Raw genomic sequence first — 24,851 nt, forward strand, 5'->3', positions numbered from 1 at the left:
TGGACCCAAGCTCTTGGGATTTGCAGCTTCCGATGCCAAGACTTTGAGATTCTAGAAGTGAAGCAATGTACGGAACAAAGTTCATTAAAGGAGAAACAACTGCACTTTGAATTTCCTTATATGAAGTGACATTGCTACTGTTGGCGATCTTTTCACCCAACAGCAACATTTAGTGCAGATTTGGTGTGTAAAATTGAAGTGAAGAAGATAATAAAAGTACATAGAATACAGATATTTAAAAGATTGGTGATGGCTCTGCTCTCTTTGAAGAATGCAATTCAGGAGGAATATGCCACTTTAAGGAAAAAGAGTTGACTGCTATCCTTATATAATTGAGTAAAGAGAAAATATGCCAACAAATCTTGAAGATCAGTGATGGTTCTACTTATGGAAAAGAACAACAGTTATCCATACTAATCTTGTTGATAACTACTTTGAAGACTGCATCATATGTTGCAACGATAAAGCGCATAACTGATGAAAATATTTTTCAAGCAACACTTGGACATGTGATTGCAAGAGATGGTTTGCCATTACGGTTGTTTTGTTCCTCACCTGACCTTCCAGCAGTGTTACAAATGAAAGATTAATTTTGCAAAAGTCAGTGCGCATTATGAAGATAATTGCGAATGGATCTTTTGTAATGATTGATATACTGGCTCACGGGAAAAGGTGGCACATTCATCCTGAATTAGGGAGAATGGACCTCAACACAAACTGGAAGATATATGAAACACAGAAGATATATGAATGTTAATGGTACTGTGCAACCAAAAAAGTATCCAGCTGCTTGAAGTGAGGCTCAAATCATTTGGCCTCTGTCAAATGGCATTGTATGCATCACAATTGACAGTTGCAGTATGATGGTAAAAGTTGGTAGACTTCTCAAAGTTAAACAGCAACTCAGGCACATGTAATGCAACTTGTAGTGCTAGACATATTGTACAACAGCAACAAAGCTGGTAGCCCCCATCCCCATTTCATTCCTAAGTTGTTCGATGAGTCCAACTCCAAAGCTGTAGATGATCAAGCCGAATGGGACAGCGGTGACAGCAATCATTGTAAATGCGATGAGGATCAGTATACCAGTGTTGAAGAAGTTGAGAGGGCCTCAACGACACTTTTGTTGCAACTTTTATGACATAATCATTTTGGTACGTGATGATATTCATTCTCATTAAAAGGATGAGAAATGTTGTCAACTTTCCTGTGGAAAATGACATGCTTCAGAGATATGCTACGAAGAAACATAAACGGGAACTCGTATTAGTTCAAAGAATGTTATTGATCTGAAATGTCATTTCAACATGGTCCTTATTTCTGAAGCAATTAATCAGATAGTGGCTGCATCTCAACTAATCAAATTGGCTGTAAAAGTTCTACAGTGTAGAGATGTTAACCATCTCACAGCTGATGCTGCCATGAAGGTTATAGATAGTTACTTGGATGCCCTGAATACGCCTATAGTCAAAGTCCTTGCTTTGGTTATAAGAAACAGGATAGTGGAGCGCTGGTTTAATAATTTAAGTGAAACACTGCAAGAACCCGGAGGTAGTTTTTCAGACATAGATGTAGATATTTTTCTTAATGCCTGCACTTGTTAGCATGGGAAAATTGTTGGAACAGTTGATGGAAAACTGTTGTCCTTGTGACTTTGAATCTCTCTCTGGGACAACAACACTTCCAGATACTTCAGCTGCAACAAAACCAATGTCGGTGAGTCTGATGGAAATCGCAGACACAGGAGGTGAATCTGGCAATACAGACATCTGTTTCACAATCACTTGCCTCTGCATGCACGACAATAACAATCTGGCATTGGTGGAGTGAGAGATATAACTTTTTGCCGCAAGGTTTGGGCAGGCATGGTGATCTTAGCTACAAATATTGTGTAATTGTCTCCTGTACACAATGGCAATTCTACAGATCAAATGAGTATTTTCAGCAGCGAGAATAATTTCTATAAAACGCTGTTTTCGATTTGGCGATGAGACACTTGAAACTCTGTTATCTGAGGAGCTTTTATACTGCTTCATAGTAAACAGCTGTAGATACCCTGCTTTCTATTTGCTGGTTTTAATGATAGATTGTTAAAATTTGAAAATTATTGTGTACTAGATGTATTACCCAGTGGTTGTGTGTGGTGGTATTATACTTCTTGATAAGGTGCCAGCCTTGGCTCAGTGGTAGCATTTTCACCTCTGAGTCAGAAGGTTGTGGGATCAACATCCAGTGCTCCATTCTTGTTGCTGTGTGTTGCATTCTAATTACAGAAGTAATACTGTGTGTCTTTTGGTGCCATCTGCAGAATTGTGGCATTTTCCTTAACTTTTTTCCAAGTATGCAAGACACAAGAAATACATCAATGATTATTTGCTATATTATGGTGGCTCGAAAGAAGACTTAAAGAGATCAGCGTAAGTAATCAACTATGAAGCAACTCAGTAATTAATTCATACAGGATAATGCTCAATCTGCAATGTGTTCCTTGGTATCGACAGGCCGAGATAATATTATCAACTGTGAGAGTAATGCTCAAGCTGTTTATCAACATCATTTCAACTCCCTAAATGTGTTACTACCTTAGAATACATTTCATTTTTAAAAATATTTGTACAAACTTGACTCTGGCCCAGAATTTGCTGTAGCTGGTCAACGACCGGCGCCCGCATTTAGTTAGACTTGCTCTTGCCTGTTTAACCTCCATGATATTTTGCGTCGCAAGTTGCTGGAAGTGCGAGATGGAAACGGCGTGGCACCCTCTACAAGGCATCTGGGACCTGAGTGAACAGGGCAAGCAACTGTGTATCTTTATAACCAATCAGATTGAAGAATTGTGAAATTAACAGTGCAAGGACTGAGAAGAACGTGTAAGTTAGAATGGTGAGTTCAACGTAAAATCAGGTACAGAAAGCAAAATAAAGAGAGGGAAAGAAAGATTAGATTAAGAGGGAGAAAAAAAGAGACAAAGAATTTAAAAAAAAAAAATTTTTTTTAAATCCATAACAACTACTAAAACCTGAAGGATTGAGACTCCACAATTGTAATAGTTAATTTTCAGTGCCAGAGCGGTTGACAGAACATAAGAAATAGAAGCAGGAGTAGGCCAAGCTGGCAGTAATTAACACTTGTCACATCATTAAAAAGGTACTTACACTTGAAATGGACAAGACTTAACTTTTTGTGATGAGTTTAGTTCATATCAACTGTGCAAATACAGCAACTTCACGCCTTTGAATGCATTTGAATGCTGAGGCAGACAGCGACATGCCATTTTCTCAAAGCTAATGGTGGAGTGGCTCATCTTGGACTGCAACTTCTGGATTTCCGCGTTTAACCGTGCACCTGCCCTCACCTGAAGTTGCTGTGCAATTTGCACATAAATAACGGTGATCGCCATTAGCCTCACCGTTATTTTGACAGCAAATTCTGGGCCACTATTTAGCACTGTTTTACTATTGGCTCTTTGCTGCTGGAGATGTCATTGCAGACTGCATAGAAGAGTTATTTGAACAGCCATCATATCAAGAATAATTTCACTGTGTTACAGGGAATATATTATTATGCATAACCTAAAGTTGTAGAAAACTCTTATTTAGGTTTGAATTACAAGCATTACCAGCACTAGTTGGCTAAATATTTGGCTTAGTAAAATGCAAATTGGTACTTTGTAAAAATGTATTAAAAATTTAAGTGATATTATTGTTACTGTATACCTTTCAGTAATCAATCTGTAAAGAAATACAGAACATTACAAATAAAAAGAATGTTCAGAATCCTTTATCAGAGCTTGAAATTAAAATCTACTGAATAGTAAATATATCCACTGGTCTGCAGCAAAAACAACTAGATCACCAGCAAATTAAAATGTTTTTTTTAAAAAAGTCATGTATGTATAATGCTGTAGACTGTTTGTTTATTAGTAATATAAAACTGTGTATTCGACCTGGATGAAAGAAAATTACTGAGGAAAAACGAAGACATTATTATATGTAAACCTTGATGTCAATTACACCAGTCTGTGCAACCAAAGTATTAAAATAAAAACCTCACCAAAGCAGTTTGTTGGGTGTAGTGCTGCTTCAGCTCAACATCTGTTTACTATTATTGGATCACTAAAGGACAATATTCTAATTGAATCTTGTCTTTAAATTTGCAGCCTAAGAAGAACACTATGGAAGTGTAAATTTCAAACTTCAACACTTGACAGTTAGTTAATATTACCAGTGAGGTAAAATGTACAAACCTTTAGCTGGCATTGTCTTGTAAAGACTTGTGATTGTACCAGAAATTGTGCAGGGCTCCATTTGACTTGTGTTGCTCAACAAAAGAACCAGTTTCTCTGCTACATTGCTGCTCCAATTCTTGGCCTTGATTTAATGTACCAGTGCTATTTTTGAACCCCGCAACATGCTTTATTTTGTTTTTGCATTTTAAGTCTCCATGATTACTGAGTCCACTGAACATTTTTGTTGGCAGGATAAATGATAAAACAGACCTGGATGTGATAAAAGAAAACCATAGGTTCTTATGGACAGAAGACGATGAGGCTGATATGACTTGGTAATCAGTGCTTTTTACCAAATGCTTAAGGATAGTTTTTGTCCTTTAATCTTTTACATTTACTGTTTTAGTTACAGCTTACACTGCAGAAAACATAAGCTTGGGCTAGTAAAGAGTAAAGGGAAAAAATAATACTTTGTACCATTTTTGCTTAAATTGTATCTCTGTTCAATATCTTTCAACTTTTTCGTGAAACTCTTAAAAAGATGTTAGTAATAATTTAGTCAGGTGTGTCTATTTAATAGCATACTGTTTAGTTCCTTGATGTTGACCCTTGTAAGGAGTATTAATTACCATTGTGTTTAAAAATCTTATTATGAAGTCATGTAGAGATCTAAATCAAAATAATGGAATTTTTAATCGTTTAACAAGACTTGAAATACTGTTCCATCAGTTCTAGCATCACTACAAGAGCTGTTGAGCAGTTCTGCTGCCGTTAACTGGAATTGTAGTCTACTGATTTCTTCAACAAGCTCCTAGCACACAATGCAGACTTGACAGTAGTAGAAAAACACCGCACTGATTGACCACATGTTTCATGCTAAACTATGAATGGTTTATAAATCAGGAATTAAAATTGAGCAGCATGGTACCCAACTTTCATTGGTACCTTTTAAACTGTTTTCTGAGTTCAACATAACATTATTTTGAGATTCTCAATTTTTAAACTAAGTCTTTTGATGAGGTTTTACATAAATGTATGCCATGACTGTGCCTTGCCTTAATGACCTGGAAATATAATGGATCTGAATTAACTGTAGACTTGGCCAGCGGCGTCTTGTATTTACCACATCCTAAAGAGGCCTCCAAGAATAGAGTTGGTAATCAAGTCAGCTTCAAAGCCACATTGGAGTAGCTTGAACATGGTATCGTCTGATTGAATAATGGTCCACATCTCTTTTAGGCCTTGTATGCCTGATTAAAGGCCTTGACATTTCCTGGGAAGAGAATTCTGCACCAACTTCTTTGCAAATCAAACACCAAGCCTGTGACCCGCAGAGATTATTTTTTGATGGCTCAGCCGTTAAAATGACGATTGCGTCTCCAAACTCACATTCTCTAACCCCTGTTTGCTGTCTACAAAATAAAATAATCCTTTCATTTAAAGGTAAACAATTTTACAACACCAAGTTATAGTCCAACAAATTTATTTTAAATTCCACAAGCTTTCGGAGGCTTCCTCCTTCGTCACCTGATTGTCAACCCTAGTCCATCACCGGCATCTCCACTTCATTTAAAGGAACCACAATTTGATTAGCTATAATTCAAAAGCCATTGGGGCAATCAACATTTTTCACAAGTAGGAGAGAATGTCTGTTGCCATTAATGTGTAAGACAGAATTGTGTGTATTCAGTCAAGCTACACACACACACACTCTTCTAGAAAACACTTAACAGAAAGCAGGTTAAATTTATCAATTTTTATCCCAGCTAAAATTTCAATAAAAAGATATAACATAGAAATGTTATCATTTGAAACAGGATGGATCCCCATTTTCATCACACTGGGATCTGGTAATATTCAGGGATGGAGGGGCTGAGAACCAGCACTACTGAAGGGGGCTGGTGACTAGCAGCATTGGAAGTGGTTCTGCAGTCTGGGAACATTTGGGGATAGAGACAAAAGAAGGTCTGGGACCTGGTGGAACTTGGTTTGCAGTGGATTGAGGTCTGTACTGCTGGAGAAAGAGGCCTGAATTTTAACTATATAGATGGATAGCTGCCTGTTCTAGACCAAGAAACTGAGGGAAAGCATGTTGACTTGAAGGAAATTCTAATTTTGCATTGAAGCATAAATAAATAAAAATGGTTTCCTTTCCCTTTAGAATATTCTGAACAAGGTTTTTTCATCTTTTAGGGAGAAAACATTGGCAAAGAAATACTATGATAAATTATTCAAAGAATATTGTATTGCTGATTTGAGCAGATACAAACACAATAAGGTATGTATCTGAAAAATGTGATGACACTTTATTTATAAATATACATAGGCTGAAAATGTTAATTTGGCAATTATAATCATTTTATACAAGGAAGCAAAAGTAGTAATTTCACACTAAAATGTTATGATAGAACTGTTTGATAAACTGAAGGCAGAAAGCGTCTGGGAGGGAACAAAATGGCTGACGCTATATCAGCTGAACAGATGGCCCCTGGGAGGTCAGAGAAATACACCCACACTTACAAGCATTTTCCTCCATCCTCTGGATGCGAGCTAAACGCAAGACTGTTACCACTATAGAAGATCGATATCTAATGATATTAGTGATACAAGCCTTTATACTTTTATAATGAGAAATGTTTCTTAACCCAGCAAAGCTAGTCCTAGGGCTGAATCACTAAGTAGTAACATTACAATAAAAAAGTAATGCTTTGAATAGAAATTCAAAAAAACTAATTGCAGGTAAATACTGTTTAAATGTATGTCAGTCATCAAATGGTTCTATGGTAACTTTTTACTTTAATTAAATTAACCAGTATGTTCCTTATATTAATTATATTTTAATTATCTTGACTATAGTATCTTCCATTTTACTAGTATCAGTTTCTCATCTGACAGTTTGGATTTCGATGGCGAGTGGATAAAGAAGTGATTTCAGGAAAAGGTAATGTTTTTCCAATGTTTAAATAAACAATGGGACTGGTTGGTGCAATGGGTTAGACACTTGCCTTTCATTTTTGAAATCTGATTCAAGTCCAGCCCATGCTGCTACGATGACCATGAAAGTCTCTTCTATTTGGTGGTTGCAAGAGTCTTACATAAATGAGTTTGGACAATCTTAATCCAGTTCTTTGTAGAGTATGAGTCTACAGCACAAAATTACCAGTAAATGACACTAAGTTGACAATCTGGGAGAGGGAAATGGAGAAATGTTGCACCAGTACTACTGTGTTCTTCTATATCTACCATTTATCAACTTGAACATAAAATTCAGACAAAACCATCTACATTTGTACAGTGTTTATTTCTGGATCTTTCAGCATTGTACAAATTTTGTACAAGGTGTCAACCTTGGCTCAGTGGTAGCACTCTCGCCTCTGAGTCAGAAGGTCATGGGTTCAAGCTCCACTTCAGAGATTTGAGCATATAATCTAGGCTCACGCTCTAATGTGGTGCTGGGGGAGTGCTGCACTGTCAGAGGTGCTGTCTTTCAGATGAAACATTAAACAGAGGCCCCCGTCCACCCTCTCAGGTTGACATAAAAGATCCCACTATTTGAAGAAGAGCAGGGGAGTTCTCCTGTTGTCCTGCTAATGTATAGCACAACTAGATGCAGAATACAGCTCTCTTACTCAACTTGCATATGAACAGAAATTAATGCTACATGCGTTTTATAAAGAGAAATAGTATAATTTGTTGTTCTAGCATTTGTTTTACATACAAGACCTAAAATTAATTGAGAATTTACAATTACGGAAAAGTTATACTATTCTTCCAACTTATATATTGCCATTGTAATGTCAGTACTAAAACTCTACACAGTCGAAATACTGATATCAAGAAGAATTGACAGAATGAAAATACCACCAAGTAGCAATGTTTTTTTAAATAAGTTAAAGTTTGTTAATATAATTTTCCCACTTCAGGTCAGTTTTGCTGTGGAAACAAATATTGTGATGTGAAAGAAGGACTGAAAAGTTGGGAGGTTAACTTTGGTTACAATGAACATGGGGAGAAAAGGAATGCCCTTGTGAAACTGAGTAAGTCACATCTTTTATCATCTTATTACTACATTTGGGTGTGGCAGAGTTTATTAGTCTAGTTTGAGATCTGGAAACAAATCTGTTGCTGCCCTTGCACTTAGTTAATCTGCAGGGCCAGGCGGTCATATCTAGTTTGTATTATTATTTGCCTGATCAGCTGATCTTGTGCTGTTAACCATCATACTTTGCTGCTATACCGTTGCTTGCTAATATGATTATTTACTTAAATTTAAAATGTAAAAATGCTTAAGTTGTGAAACTTGCGACTCCCATTTTCAGGAAAAGGTAACAAAATTGCCTTCCTCGGCTTCTATGTTCATGTGAATTATAGGACAATATGTAGTATTATGTATTCATAGTGTTAGAGTAAAATTTAAGCTGTTGGGTTAAAGGCAAAGATGAAGTGACTATTGTGTGCATGGCTGCGATCAATGCCCCAAGACCACACTGAAATGCGATTTGCGCAGATCAGACTAACCATAATTAAAAGCTTAAACATAACATATGACTACTAAACAAAATGGATTCTGCGACTGTGGGAAAAGACATTTAAAAATGCTGAGTTTGTGTATTCAGAAAACTGACTTACAGTCTGGAATTACAAAAGACATTCACAACGAGCTGATAAAAACTACAGAACCAGACTGAATAGACAAAGACCATACTGTCTTAAGTTGATAACAGTTGTTTTAATGTGATTAGAGATCAATTGTTGCTGTAGGGGCCTAATTGGCTAATGTGTAAACTAATCAAGACTAATAATGTAATAGCTGTTGAAAGTCTGTATTTGAAAGGTATAAAAAAGCATGACAACCATTTTGAAGTTGAGAAGGTAGCTGCGTGCGCTGCGGAGCGTCCAGTTCTTCTCCCAAAGTACTTTGTCCAATAAACTGCATGTTGAATCTTTAAGTCTGACTCCGAGTGGTGATTTTCCCACAACAATAGAGTGGTTACAGCACTGAAGGAGGCCATCCAGTCCATCAAGCCCGTGCTGCATTGAGCTCTCCTGCTGTACACATTCAACAGTGAAACAAGACACTTAATTCAACGTTAGCCTGGCGTAATGAGAATATCTTATTACAGTTGTGTAAACAAAACTCGACACTTGACAAATTTATCTGCAGCCTAACTGGTGGTGGCAGGCAGACTCCTCATCTAGTCAATTTTGGTCAAGGCTATGGAAAATAGCCCCATCTGGAAAAAATAAATTAATCACCTGAGGCTGAAAGAGTAGAAATTCATTAAACATCAGGCTCTATTTCTGGCTTATAGCCCCAGGCTGCTTAGCACATGAACAACATCCCACATATAATACAGGCACTTTTGAAAGGCACTTTTATATATTGACTTTCAAGTCATCACAATGTCCCAAAGTGCTTCACAGCTAATGAACTACTTTGTTACTGTTGTAATGTGGACAAAAACAACAGCCAATTTTCACATAACACGATCCAGCAGAAACAACAGTGAGATAAATGCCCAGTTAATTCATTCGTTTTGGTGGTGTTGATTGAGGAATTAATGTTCAAATCCTATCACTCTGTGCATTGAACAAAACTTTCTGTACACTACAGCAACAATGTATAAATGTATGACTATTGTGATTCAGCAAAAATGCAATAAAACAATGTAGTCAAGCCATGCAGACTAAATTTTGGTATTAATTTTTCTAATTTATTAGTCAATTATGTCTATTTCTGAAATTGTGTTTTAATTGAAAATTATATTTCCTTTATAGGATTGTGCCCAGAATGCTCCTATAAGTTGAACTATCATCACCGGTAACGTACCTTATTCTATATTATTGCTTAAAATAAAAGCAAAGATATATGGGCTATATTTATATCACGTTGTATATTAATGATGGTTATCATATATCTGCTGCATCCTTACAAATTATCAGAATTGCTGATTTTTAAACAATCATGTAACTCACTTATGCTTAAGAAACCTTAATTGAAATGAATGAAGAAGGTTATTTCAACATCCTTCCTGTTCTGTGGAAGTAAAAAAAAATTTAAAATGCCATCTTTCTATACAATATATTAAAATTGTTACATGGGTCATGTGCTTCATTGAAACCAGTGATGTAAATATTTCCTATGGGAATTTTAGTGTTAAAATATCAACACACTTACCTGTAACACTTAACTATAACTATTATTGTCACACTACTAGGTTGCGCTTTAATGGGAATTCCAATGTTAAATGACAACAGTGACCTGTAACAATTACCTGTTACAAGAATACTTGCTACATTATTTTTTCACCATAAATCACTCAGAATGCTTTCAGGAAAACTGTTCATTTGTCATGTTTTTTTCAGTAACTCAAATTTCTAATATCTAAAATGGGGTTTTTTAATAATTACATATTAAACAATAACATAATTAAATTTATCCATTAAATTGGCTTTTAATATCTTCATTAAAGTTTTTACTTAATGCCTAAGCCTGGGCCTGATTCTGATTTTTTTTTTGCACAGACTTGTGACTGTTCGCAGAATGTAAATTATGAACTTTGAATATGTGCAATATTTCTAATTTCCCTTTTTTGGCTTCTAGCAGTTTCTGTTCAGTTGCTTTTAAAATTGTTTAAAGAGCTCCCTGTCAGGCCTGCTGTCTCCTGTCCTGTTCCTCTTTCTCCCGCAACCTGTAAGGCCTGCTATTGCCCACTCTACTCTCGGCAGTGCTCTCTTCCTATTGAGGGTGAAAGTGCGCTTTTGAAGTTCCAGTCGCTGTGCCGACACACACCTGTTTCCCATCCAACGCACTCTCTTGCTGCACTCCCAGCTGCGCGATCTCCCCACTGAAGGTTAAAAATGCTCTCTTGAAGTTTCAATGCCAGCCTCAATCTCAAACTAGACCCCAACCCTTTCTGTTCCCAGCCCATTCCGACACCGACCCGGACCCGTATCTCTGTGCCTAGCCCATTCACTTACCGTGCTCCCAGTTGTCATTCTCCCTGTTAAGGATGGAAATGTCCGCTTACAGTTCTACCCTCCCCCCCGACCAAGCCCTGGGCCCAATCTCTCCTGTCCTGCTCCCAGTTGTGTATTCTCCCCATTGAGGGCAAAAGTGGCATTTTGAAGTGGTGGTGGTTTCACATATGTTAAACATACAAATGGCCGTTATAGAGAGTATCCGAAATAAAGGCTTGCTGTAATTGTGAGGTAGAGTGCAATGTAAAACTAAAACCTTGTGGCCACAAGCTTAATAAATTACAGTAGTAAACCTAACCTTAGCACATGCAAGTCCGTGCCTTGCAGTGATATACTCATCAAAAGGTGAAGTTCACCTGACGAAGGAGCAAAGCTCCTAAAGCTTGTGATTTCAAATAAAGCTGTTGGACAATAACCTGGTGTTGTGCGACTCCTTACATATAGTCTTCCAGTATTTGTATCTTCAGTTGCTGGCATGTTTAAAGAGTCAGTATCTTGCCGACCTTTTATTTTAATCCCAATATGTAACTTTATAAATCATAATTTTTGGAAAGGGTAAAGTAAAATATGTTCCAGAAAAACATGCTCAACTTATCATTTATTTTCCTAATATCCTTAAAATACATTATCACAATACTGAACTAATTACAAGTATAAGAATTGCTGCTGGATCTCAAGAATGCTGCCCCAGCACTACCAGATCCTGAGACCTCCCTCCAAGACCCCACTCTCAATTTAATCACACCCTAGGAATTTTCCAGTGCCAGGAAATCTCTGGCCCCTCTCCCGGTACCACCAGGCCTTCAGACCACCCTCGTCAATTCAGCCATCCCCTATGGCTCTCCCCAGTGATACCAGAACATGAATTCCTCTCCCAATGCTGTCACAACCTAAATAACCTTCTTTATGGCACAATGGTACCACGCCCTGGTACCCTACCAGGTACTACCACACTTGAACCCTGCCCCAGTACTTCCAAACTCTTGAGTCAGCTAAATCCCACATTCCAACCCCAAATTCTGCTAAACTTTGGATCATCCCTTAAGAGTAGTTTTTAAAAAAAATCATCGCTGCCCAGTGAGTAGTCCCAAACCACAAGATTCTCTCCAAACTTCCAGACCACCGGACTACACTCTCAATACTGCCAAAGCACATAACCCCTCCCCCTGTTACTAAATCCCAGCATCTTCCCTTCAAGATAGCAGAAGCCCCACCAATCTACTGCTCAACTTCAGGACCACCCTTCCTTAGTGCTATAAAGTCACTACCATTATCTCAAAATGCTTTACAGCCAACTGATTATTTTTGAAATGTTGTCACTGTTTTAATGTAGGGAAATGTGTCGACCAATTTGCAAACAGCAAGGTCCCACAAACATCAGAGATAAAGATTCAGATAATTTATTTTTGTGATGTTTGTTGAGGGTTAAATATTGGCCAGGACACCGGGAGAACTCCCCTGCTCTTCTTCAAATAGTGCCATGTAATATTTTACTCGCAGTACTGCACTGAAGTGTCAGCCTAGATTTTGTGCTCAAGTCTCTGGAGTGGGGCTTAAACCCGTTATCTTCTGACTCAGAGGTGAGAATGCTACCACCTTGGCTCAGTGGTAACACTCTCACCTCTGAGGTAATAATAGTACCATTTATATGTGTAAAATATAGACAGTGCAATTTTTGCAGAAGTCAATATTTATTTTTACATTATATTACTAAAAATTGATGAAGGAGGAAAGAAGTAAAAGCAACAAAAAGGAAACACAGAGAGGAATGCCACCCTGATACCCCAGCAGAAAAAAGAACCAAGTCCACAGAGAAGCACAGTTCTAAAAGCAAGGGTAGGTGACAAGAAAATTATAGTTTGTCAGCAAAAGTAGTTTTGTACAAAAGCACAGAGTGGTAGGAATTTTATGGCCAACCTGGAAGTTCCAATTTACTGAGTTGTGCCATCTGCAGACCATTTCCACCGTAGACACGGAACTGCCAATGGCAGTCATGGCTCTCGCCTTTGGATCCTTCCAGGCTATGCTTAGGAGCTATTTGCAATATTAGGTAGTTTGCTATCCACAAATGTATCAAACAGGTGACTGATGCATTGTTCAGCAGAGCCAGCACTTTCATCTCCTTTTCACACAATAGCATCAGCAGTATGATGGGGCTGGCTAATTTCACCACATTTTTGGATTTTCAAGAGTCCAGGGGTTATTGGCACCCATATGGCCACCTGGGCCTACGTGAGCAGAACAGGGGGTCCATTCCATCAATGTGAAACTTGGCAGTGACCAGTAACACTATCATACAGGTCAATGCCCGGTTCCCAGGCAGCAGCCTTGATACTTTCATTTTATGAATGTGCCCATCTTATTTGAAGGCGAAGGCAGACTGTAAGGAGATCAAGGCTACCCTCTACTCCTCTGGCTAATGATACCCTTGCAGCAGTCACTGACAGAAGATATAGCAAGGTCCATGCAGTTAACAGGGTTATTATAGACCATAAGACTATTGAAGTATCTCCTTCAGGGGAAGCTTGAGTATGAATAGCAGTTCAGTTTGGTATTAAAGCTCTGGTCTCTTGGTTGAGAGCCCAAAGTGCCCCCTTCATATATGTGATGTGGAGATGCCGGTGATGGACTGGGGTGGTCCACCCCTTAATATAGGGAGAGGCTTTGCCCTCTATCTATTTTTATCTGTTTTAAATTATTCAGCTGAGTCTCATGTTTAACTGGTTGCCAATTGGTACAAATGATTTTTTTTTCTATTGATGCAGATAAACCTTCCACCAACAGAACAGAAAACTGTGATGATGATTCTGACCAAGGTAGTTTTTCAGAAACAACGCCTGCGATGCAGCAATAGTTTCTGTGGATTTTTTGCTTTTAGTGTTACATATCTTTGTGTTTTTTACTTTATGCAGTCAGTAATTTTAGTTGCAATTTCTTTTGTGCATACATAAGACTAAATTTGTTTCAACAAAACCCTGTACAGGTTTAATCTGATAAAGTAACTTGTGGATATGATGTCAGCTTTGGCTCAGTGGCAGCGCTATCGCTTCTGAGTCGGATGTCCTCCTCTGTCGGGGTCGTCCTCCTCTGTCGGGGTCGTCCTCCTCTGTCGGGGTCGTCCTCCTCTGTCGGGGTCGTCCTCCTCTGTCGGGGTCGTCCTCCTCTGTCGGGGTCGTCCTCCTCTGTCGGGGTCGTCCTCCTCTGTCGGGGTCGTCCTCCTCTGTCGGGGTCGTCCTCCTCTGTCGGGGTCGTCCTCCTCTGTCGGGGTCGTCCTCCTCTGTCGGGGTCGTCCTCCTCTGTCGGGGTCGTCCTCCTCTGTCGGGGTCGTCCTCCTCTGTCGGGGTCGTCCTCCTCTGTCGGGGTCGTCCTCCTCTGTCGGGGTCGTCCTCCTCTGTCGGGGTCGTCCTCCTCTGTCGGGGTCGTCCTCCTCTGTCGGGGTCGTCCTCCTCTGTCGGGGTCGTCCTCCTCTGTCGGGGTCGTCCTCCTCTGTCGGGGTCGTCCTCCTCTGTCGGGGTCGTCCTCCTCTGTCGGGGTCGTCCTCCTCTGTCGGGGTCGTCCTCCTCTGTCGGGGTCGTCCTCCTCTGTCGGGGTCGTCCTCCTCTGTCGGGGTCGTCCTCCTCTGTCGGGGTCGTCCTCCTCTGTCGGGGTCGTCCTCCTCTGTCGGGGTCGTCCTCCTCTGTCGGGGTCGTCCTCCTCTGTCGGGGTCCTCCTCCTCTGTCGGGGTCGTCCTCCTCTGTCGGGGTCGTCCTCCTCTGTCGGGGTCGTCCTCCTCTGTCGGGGTCGTCCTCCTCTGTCGGGGTCCTCCTCCTCTGTCGGGGTCGTCCTCCTCTGTCGGGGTCGTCCTCCTCTGTCGGGGTCGTCCTCCTCTGTCGGGGTCCTCCTCCTCTGTCGGGGTCCTCCTCCTCTGTCGGGGTCCTCCTCCTCTGTCGGGGTCCTCCTCCTCTGTCGGGGTCGTCCTCCTCTGTCGGGGTCCTCCTCCTCTGTCGGGGTCCTCCTCCTCTGTCGGGGTCGTCCTCCTCTGTCGGGGTCGTCCTCCTCTGTCGGGGTCCTCCTCCTCTGTCGGGGTCCTCCTCCTCTGTCGGGGTCCTCCTCCTCTGTCGGGGTCCTCCTCCTCTGTCGGGGTCCTCCTCCTCTGTCGGGGTCCTCCTCCTCTGTCGGGGTCCTCCTCCTCTGTCGGGGTCCTCCTCCTCTGTCGGGGTCCTCCTCCTCTGTCGGGGTCCTCCTCCTCTGTCGGGGTCCTCCTCCTCTGTCGGGGTCCTCCTCCTCTGTCGGGGTCCTCCTCCTCTGTCGGGGTCCTCCTCCTCTGTCGGGGTCCTCCTCCTCTGTCGGGGTCCTCCTCCTCTGTCGGGGTCCTCCTCCTCTGTCGGGGTCCTCCTCCTCTGTCGGGGTCCTCCTCCTCTGTCGGGGTCCTCCTCCTCTGTCGGGGTCCTCCTCCTCTGTCGGGGTCCTCCTCCTCTGTCGGGGTCCTCCTCCTCTGTCGGGGTCCTCCTCCTCTGTCGGGGTCCTCCTCCTCTGTCGGGGTCCTCCTCCTCTGTCGGGGTCCTCCTCCTCTGTCGGGGTCCTCCTCCTCTGTCGGGGTCCTCCTCCTCTGTCGGGGTCCTCCTCCTCTGTCGGGGTCCTCCTCCTCTGTCGGGGTCCTCCTCCTCTGTCGGGGTCCTCCTCCTCTGTCGGGGTCCTCCTCCTCTGTCGGGGTCCTCCTCCTCTGTCGGGGTCCTCCTCCTCTGTCGGGGTCCTCCTCCTCTGTCGGGGTCCTCCTCCTCTGTCGGGGTCCTCCTCCTCTGTCGGGGTCCTCCTCCTCTGTCGGGGTCCTCCTCCTCTGTCGGGGTCCTCCTCCTCTGTCGGGGTCCTCCTCCTCTGTCGGGGTCCTCCTCCTCTGTCGGGGTCCTCCTCCTCTGTCGGGGTCCTCCTCCTCTGTCGGGGTCCTCCTCCTCTGTCGGGGTCCTCCTCCTCTGTCGGGGTCCTCCTCCTCTGTCGGGGTCCTCCTCCTCTGTCGGGGTCCTCCTCCTCTGTCGGGGTCCTCCTCCTCTGTCGGGGTCCTCCTCCTCTGTCGGGGTCCTCGTCCTCTGTCGGGGTCCTCGTCCTCTGTCGGGGTCCTCGTCCTCTGTCGGGGTCCTCGTCCTCTGTCGGGGTCGTCGTCCTCTGTCGGGGTCGTCGTCCTCTGTCGGGGTCGTCGTCCTCTGTCGGGGTCGTCGTCCTCTGTCGGGGTCGTCGTCCTCTGTCGGGGTCGTCCTCCTCTGTCGGGGTCGTCCTCCTCTGTCGGGGTCGTCCTCCTCTGTCGGGGTCGTCCTCCTCTGTCGGGGTCGTCCTCCTCTGTCGGGGTCGTCCTCCTCTGTCGGGGTCGTCCTCCTCTGTCGGGGTCGTCCTCCTCTGTCGGGGTCGTCCTCCTCTGTCGGGGTCGTCCTCCTCTGTCGGGGTCGTCCTCCTCTGTCGGGGTCGTCCTCCTCTGTCGGGGTCGTCCTCCTCTGTCGGGGTCGTCCTCCTCTGTCGGGGTCGTCCTCCTCTGTCGGGGTCGTCCTCCTCTGTCGGGGTCGTCCTCCTCTGTCGGGGTCGTCCTCCTCTGTCGGGGTCGTCCTCCTCTGTCGGGGTCGTCCTCCTCTGTCGGGGTCGTCCTCCTCTGTCGGGGTCGTCCTCCTCTGTCGGGGTCGTCCTCCTCTGTCGGGGTCGTCCTCCTCTGTCGGGGTCGTCCTCCTCTGTCGGGGTCGTCCTCCTCTGTCGGGGTCGTCCTCCTCTGTCGGGGTCGTCCTCCTCTGTCGGGGTCGTCGTCCTCTGTCGGGGTCGTCGTCCTCTGTCGGGGTCGTCGTCCTCTGTCGGGGTCGTCGTCCTCTGTCGGGGTCGTCGTCCTCTGTCGGGGTCGTCGTCCTCTGTCGGGGTCGTCGTCCTCTGTCGGGGTCGTCCTCCTCTGTCGGGGTCGTCCTCCTCTGTCGGGGTCGTCCTCCTCTGTCGGGGTCGTCCTCCTCTGTCGGGGTCGTCCTCCTCTGTCGGGGTCGTCCTCCTCTGTCGGGGTCGTCCTCCTCTGTCGGGGTCGTCCTCCTCTGTCGGGGTCGTCCTCCTCTGTCGGGGTCGTCCTCCTCTGTCGGGGTCGTCCTCCTCTGTCGGGGTCGTCCTCCTCTGTCGGGGTCGTCCTCCTCTGTCGGGGTCGTCCTCCTCTGTCGGGGTCGTCCTCCTCTGTCGGGGTCGTCCTCCTCTGTCGGGGTCGTCCTCCTCCGTCGGGGTCGTCCTCCGCCGCCCTCCTCCTCCTCCGTCCTCCGCCGCCCTCCTCCTCCTCCGTCCTCCGCCGCCCTCCTCCTCCTCCGTCCTCCGCCGCCCTCCTCCTCCTCCGTCCTCCGCCGCCCTCCTCCTCCTCCGTCCTCCGCCGCCCTCCTCCTCCTCCGTCCTCCGCCGCCCTCCTCCTCCTCCGTCCTCCGCCGCCCTCCTCCTCCTCCGTCCTCCGCCGCCCTCCTCCTCCTCCGTCCTCCGCCGCCCTCCTCCTCCTCCGTCCTCCGCCGCCCCCCTCCTCCTCCGTCCTCCGCCGCCCCCCTCCTCCTCCGTCCTCCGCCGCCCCCCTCCTCCTCCGTCCTCCGCCGCCCCCCTCCTCCTCCGTCCTCCGCCGCCCCCCTCCTCCTCCGTCCTCCGCCGCCCCCCTCCTCCTCCGTCCTCCGCCGCCCCCCTCCTCCTCCGTCCTCCGCCGCCCCCCTCCTCCTCCGTCCTCCGCCGCCCCCCTCCTCCTCCGTCCTCCGCCGCCCCCCTCCTCCTCCGTCCTCCGCCGCCCCCCTCCTCCTCCGTCCTCCGCCGCCCCCCTCCTCCTCCGTCCTCCGCCGCCCCCCTCCTCCTCCGTCCTCCGCCGCCCCCCCTCCTCCTCCGTCCTCCGCCGCCCCCCTCCTCCTCCGTCCTCCGCCGCCCCCCTCCTCCTCCGTCCTCCGCCGCCCCCCTCCTCCTCCGTCCTCCGCCGCCCCCCTCCTCCTCCGTCCTCCGCCGCCCCCCTCCTCCTCCGTCCTCCGCCGCCCCCCTCCTCCTCCGTCCTCCGCCGCCCCCCTCCTCCTCCGTCCTCCGCCGCCCCCCTCCTCCTCCGTCCTCCGCCGCCCCCCTCCTCCTCCGTCCTCCGCCGCCCCCCTCCTCCTCCGTCCTCCGCCGCCCCCCTCCTCCTCCGTCCTCCGCCGCCCCCCTCCTCTTCCGTCCTCCGCCGCCCCCCTCCTCCTCCGTCCTCCGCCGCCCCCCTCCTCCTCCGTCCTCCGCCGCCCCCCTCCTCCTCCGTCCTCCGCCGCCCCCCTCCTCCTCCGTCCTCCGCCGCCCCCCTCCTCCTCCGTCCTCCGCCGCCCCCCTCCTCCTCCGTCCTCCGCCGCCCCCCTCCTCCTCCGTCCTCCGCCGCCCCCCTCCTCCTCCGTCCTCCGCCGCCCCCCTCCTCCTCCGTCCTCCGCCGCCCCCCTCCTCCTCCGTCCTCCGCCGCCCTCCTCCGTCCTCCGCCGCCCTCCTCCGTCCTCCGCCGCCCTCCTCCGTCCTCCGCCGCCCTCCTCCGTCCTCCGCCGCCCTCCTCCGTCCTCCGCCGCCCTCCTCCGTCCTCCGCCGCCCTCCTCCTCCTCCGTCCTCCGCCGCCCTCCTCCTCCTCCGTCCTCCGCCGCCCTCCTCCTCCTCCGTCCTCCGCCGCCCTCCTCCTCCTCCGTCCTCCGCCGCCCCCCTCCTCCTCCGTCCTCCGCCGCCCCCCTCCTCCTCCGTCCTCCGCCGCCCCCCCCCCCCGCCTCCTCCGTCCTCCGCCCCCCCCCCCCCCCCCCCCCCGCCTCCTCTGTCCTCTGTCCTGCGCCCTACAAAGGGGATTCAATATCTAATTTCAATTCTGACAATGGGTCTTACTCCTGAAATGTTTTTCATCTTTACAGATGCCTACTGGCCTTTTGTATATTGGCAATATTTTCTATTTTTGTTTCAGATGTCCAGCATTTACAGTTTTTGTTTCTTAAATCTGCTGGAGTTTAAAATTGTTTGTTTCTTTTGTAACAAGTTCAGTGGATCAACATTCTGAAATTAAGTGAAATTCGCTTCTGTTCTTTTGCTATTGTTTACTTCTGAATGAAGTTGATCCATAGATTATAACCTAAGTTGCATGGTCTGGTAGTAATTATTCATCTGCTATCTGATGACTAGGAGAACATGAGGGGCCCCATGCTATTTCCAATAAGCAAATTACAGTAACCATTGTATTTGGACAATGGGCAACTCTCTGTTGCCGGATATTATGCGTATGGAGTCACACTTTGTTCATTTTGAGCAAGGCTTGCTTATGGCAATGGCCCTTGGCGCTGAGCACGAGATTCAATGGATGATAGTTATTCTGATCACCGAGTGAAGTTTCTTTCAACTACTTGCGATGTGTCGCATTGGGAGAGGCAGCTAGGTGAAGACATTACAAAAGTTGAAATGACAGAAACATTGGGGTTAGGAAGGACAAAGCTTTGGGAATTAAGATAAAAACATCTACTTTACATTTTTCTGGGGTTAGGGATTCTTCCAGAGGGGGTGCTGAAGGTTCTTTAACTTTGCAGAGATTCTCCATTCGGCTTTCTGAGTTCAGGACGAGGAGGCTGGCTCCTATTCAGCTTTCCTGAGATAAGGTGCTGGAAGAGACTGTTGCAGCACCACCAGGTGACTACAGCGTGGAAGTGCAGGACATTTTCCAAAAGTTGGTTTGCAATATTGAAACCAGCTGTTCTAACTAATGTTACTGTCATGGATTTAAAATGGAAATCTGCCATTTACAGTGCCATCTACGGGCAGGACTGCTCCTGCAGGTAGTGGTTGCCACTTTTACAATCTTTCCAGAGAGCCTGCCATACTAATTATCAGTGCATTTTGAAATGGAATGTTGTGACTCACTGCAGTTTTCAGCAAAGATTGGAACAGTAAACATTCTGTTAGAAATAGGCTGTTTACATTTAAGCCAATTACCGCTGAGTAAAATTCTCATGTTAATAAAAACTTGAACAATTCTTTAGAATGGACTAGATGTCATTTCTAACAAGCTTCATTGAGAAATCACTGTTCCTTGGTTTGAGAAATTAACTTGATTGCGTGTCTGTTCAATCCAGTTGTGCTTTTCTTTAAGTAAGTTGGTCCAGTCAGCAACTTGTGTGAGCTATGCTTTCAGTGCTTCCAGAATGAATAGGATCTTCAGCCGTGTTTACCCATTGAGTTCTTTGATGAAATAATGGAAAGGGGGTAGTGCGATTGATGTTGTGTATATAGACTTTCAAAAGGCGTTTGATAATAGACTTGTTAGCATCTGTTTCCTGTGGCAGAAGGGTCAGTAACCAGAGGATACAGATTTAAAATAATTGGCAAAAGAACCAGAGGTGACATGAGGGAAAGAAAAAATTTGCAGCAAGTTATGATGATCTGGAATACACAGCCTAGAAGGATAGTGAAAGCAGATTCAATAATAACATTCAAAAGAGAATTGCATAAATACTTGAAGTGGAAAAATGTGCAGGGCTATGGGGAAAGAGCAGGGGAGTGGGACTAATTGGATAGTTCTTTCAAAGGGTAGCATAGACACAATGGGCCAAATGGCCTCCTTCTGTGCTGTCATTCTATGATTGTACCCAGAAATGAGTCAATGCCTCAAATACAACAGTTCAGCACCCTACCTCTGGTGAGCAAATTGATGTAGTCAAATGCTCTTACTTCAGCTACTTCAAAATATTAAACTTTTTAAAATCGCAAAATAATCTGCCATATTAGTGAAATCCTGTCATTATTTGCTTATTTTCTATTCATTGTATTTCTGTCATGATGTACTATTGAAATGTAACTATTCAGTGTGTTTTGGCTCTTATTTCTGAAATATAATTGTTAAATCAGAGTCAGAAGATAAACAGGATGCAGATGATCCGTCAGAGGCTGAATACTGGAAAGGGCCAGCTCAGGATGTTGAAGATAAGACCAGGTATGTTTTACTATTTATATTATATTTGAAAAGCTAGGAACTAACGCTAGCATAGTATTCTAGATTTTGCAATGGAGTATCTGCAAAATAATGCTGGTATTAAAAAGCCCAGTGGCAATGATAATTAAAAAGGATGTAAGCCGCACAACAATTCAGGATCATCACATAAGCATGAATTTACCAAAATGGTCTGCCTCCACTGTCTCCCTTGGCAGTCTACTCCCCTTATTCACCACCCTGTATAGGAAATGATTAAATCTAAACTCTGTTCACCTTCCCTCTTCTGAGTTTTTGGTTATGCCAAATTATTTATTAGTGTTCAGTTTATATCTATCTCTGAATCTTAAACTTCAATAAGATCTTGCTTTTTCTCCAGTGTAAGCATTTTCAATTTCCTTAGTCTCTTGTAACTAGATGCCCAACCCCTGGTATCAGTTCAGCTACTTTGTTCTGTGTCCTCTCCCAAGCCAGGATGTCCCCACTGTATTATGGGACCAAAATTGCACAGTCCTTCACATGCAGCTGAAATAATGCTTGTATACAAGCACACTATTAACTCTCTGGGATATGTGTTCTATCTGTCTAGCTATACACCCTGAGATCTTGTTTGTTTTCTTCACTGTTAGAATCATAGAAAGGTTACAGCATGGAAGGAGGCCATTCGGCCCACCATCGAGTCTGTGCCAGCTCTATGCAAGAGCAATCCAGCTAGTCCCACTCCCCTGCCCTATCCCTGTAGCCCTGCATTTTTTTTCCTTTCAAGTACTTATCCAGTTCCCTTTTGAAGGCCGTGATTGAATCTGCCTCCACCACCCCCTCGGGCAGTGCATTCCAGATCACTAACACACTCGCTGTGTAAAACAGTTTTTCCTCATATCACCTTTGGTTCTTCTGTCAATCACCTTCAATCTGTATCCTCTGGTTCTTGACCCTTCTGCCAATGGGAACAGTTTCTCCCTGTCTAGACCCTTCATAATTTTAATACCTCTATCAAATCTCCTCGCAACCGTCTCTGTTCCAAGGAGAACAAGTTTCTGCACTTGATTTTAATGAGTCTGTGCTTCCAGCAGAAATAGATAACTCTAGTGACATAGCTACCATCAATACAGGCACGGCAGGCTGAATATCCTCCTTCTGTAGCAAAATTTCTATTAACCTTTGACATTTAGAATGTTTGTTACCAATTGTTAACTTTTTCTGTGTGGATTGCTAATTTTTTTTAAATAATTACTATCTGTTTTATTCCTGCAAAACTTTTATTTAAAAAAAGTCCAGAGATAACTTGTGCCAAAAACATCAAAGTTGTTATTTTAGCTGAAAAAGGCTTATGTCATGGTGGAGAGAACACCCATTATACTGGTAACAGCAGCGTGAGATAAAAGAACTGAATAACCATCCAGGGACATGCATAGTGCACAAAGGGAAGAATCATGTGATTCTGCCTCAGAAGCCTCTTCAAAAGACACGCATAATTGTAATTTCTCCCAGTTTGGTAGGTGATCCACCCAAGTATGTGAATTGTAACGAATGGCGAAAACAAATTCAAACATTTTCTGTCCCACTCCCCCTCCATCCCAACCACAGGCATCAGCCCCATTGCTCCCTACGAACAGTAGATTATGAATAAAATAAACTGGGTGAAAACTATTTAGTTGGTGTGTATCCATCTTAATAACGATTGTGTCTTGTATTTAGACATCATTAGACCATGGGAACTGTTAATGTATTATTGGTCGTGCGGTTACTAGGCAGAATTTCCCACTCAGTCAAATTCTCCAGTCAGAGCCTCTGCTGTCAGCCTCTCCCCATGCAAATAGCTTTGGTCTTATGTACTGCCCCCCCTTGCCCAAGCTCAGTCTCTTCGCAGTCCTAGCCATCCTATGGAGCCAACCTCCCTGCTAGTGCAGTGGTAGCCTCACTATGAAGGCACATGTTCTGCAAGGTGGTAAAAGCTCCATTCGAGTTCATAGCAGTTCCAGATGCTGATCTCTCCCTCCTAACCTTGTTAGTGTGGATGAGTGGGTTCTTTCTATCTCTCCACTGTATCCCACCCACATCCAGTGGCAGCCCCAGGCCCTGGGCTCCTCTTTCCTTTCCAGCCCACCAGTTTCTCTCTCATCTGTGTGTTCATACCATTTTTTTGACCACTCTAATACTGGTCAGGTCCAAAACTCCAGATCCAGCATGACATCTACAGGAAGATCATCCAATCTGAGGTGATGCATCACATCTGCTCTCTCCCTGGCCCTCTTGCTCCCCTTCCTCTTACCTATGGACGGATTAAATAATTTCTGCACCTATTCGAGTCAAAGCGTGAATCTCGTTCCAGATCACACTGGGAGGTGCAAGATATTTTTCAAAAAAGAACAAAGAATGGATGGGACTGCAAATATATAGAGAGAAAAAGTGGAAGATGGGAAAGGAGCGATATATAGAGAGAGTATCTGGCAGACATGCAGAGATAGTTGGAAACAGAAAGGTGACCAAGGGAAAGAGAGACTTCAGAAAGAGCATGAAAGAGTTGGAGACAGGTACAGCGATGATGATGTGAGGAAGCATGGAAAAAGGGAGTCAAAAAGAGTAGGACAAGAAGAAAGCAGTAAGAAACAGAGAGTGGAGGTGAGTAGAGACACTTGTAGGAAGGGAGGGACTTTTTCTTGCCACAGGAGGTCAAGCAATGAAATGAAAACTATACTAAAACCTGTTCTTCATCTGCAGGGAGGATGAATTTGATGAATATTTTGAAGACATGTTTCTGTAACCTGTGCTTTGAAGAGGATATGAAAGGTTAATCACATCATTCAATTTATTCCAGAAGAAGCTTAATCATTACTTATTCCAAAAATATCTCATTTACCTTCTGGACTCAAACTTAATTTTTACAGGCAACAAATTTTATTTTTCACATTTAAATCTAAACATCGAAAGACCCTGAAGATAAAGTTTGAATACCAGGAATCCAAATCACTGAGTTGTGAACATAACTAGAAATATTATCTACACAGTTTTTACAGAAGAGTTGCTATGTTCAGTACTGAAATGTTGGGCTCACCTTGGGGAAATCACTGGCATTTTTAAGTTTTCAATACTCCACTTTGAATTGTTAAGTTGCAATGGTAAGAATGCTCCAAGTGAATAGAAAATACCTTTTAATAACTCTATAGTCTTGTTCCTTAAATAGGGAAACAAGATCACAAAGCTTTAATTATTAACTTTAATTTGTTTACTGTTTTCAGTTGTTCTGAGTGTGGGTGAGGGAATTATTTATGAATGAAATCCTATAATGTAACCAATGACTTATCAGCTTATTGTATGAAGGTAGCATTATATTAGGTTTTCTTTTTAAATGAAGAACCAACTGTACAGATACAAGAATTCTGTTTTTTTTGTAACTTTTTTTGGTTTTAACAGCATGTCATTTATTGTGCTGTCGTACTTTCCTCATAAATAAACCACAAATTTGAGTTTTTTAATTGAGTTTTTTTAGTGTATAGCTAATCTGTTTGTTGCCCACAGGCTCATGAGGCAATACTTTCTTGTTCTCCATATACACGAGTGATTTGGGCATCATAGAGGGAATTACTGACAGTACCAAATTAGGGTAAGGCAAAATGCGGAAGATTTCAGCCAAATACGTACAGATTGGGTGACTTGGCAAGATATGAGGCAAATGCGGTTCAAACATAGTCAAATGTGAAGCAGTAGACTTTGGGGAAGAAGAGCATAGAA

General features: G+C 44.7%; 1 protein-coding gene across 1 annotated transcript; it reads left to right on the plus strand.

Annotated features, from left to right (window-relative positions):
- Nucleotides 1-1,605: 1,605 nt before the first annotated feature.
- On the plus strand, nucleotides 1,606-24,586 carry LOC137308863 (protein FRA10AC1-like). The gene is made up of 11 exons (XM_067977312.1): nucleotides 1,606-1,716; nucleotides 2,341-2,417; nucleotides 4,480-4,563; nucleotides 6,422-6,506; nucleotides 7,124-7,169; nucleotides 8,152-8,265; nucleotides 10,007-10,049; nucleotides 12,936-13,045; nucleotides 13,975-14,025; nucleotides 21,038-21,122; nucleotides 23,841-24,586. The coding sequence occupies exons 1-11, from the start codon at nucleotides 1,606-1,608 to the stop codon at nucleotides 23,881-23,883; spliced, it is 849 nt and encodes a 282-aa protein (XP_067833413.1). The 3' UTR covers nucleotides 23,884-24,586.
- Nucleotides 24,587-24,851: the final 265 nt, after the last annotated feature.

This window comes from Heptranchias perlo, unplaced genomic scaffold (assembly GCF_035084215.1).
Source record: "Heptranchias perlo isolate sHepPer1 unplaced genomic scaffold, sHepPer1.hap1 HAP1_SCAFFOLD_1412, whole genome shotgun sequence".
Taxonomy (NCBI): domain Eukaryota; kingdom Metazoa; phylum Chordata; class Chondrichthyes; order Hexanchiformes; family Hexanchidae; genus Heptranchias; species Heptranchias perlo.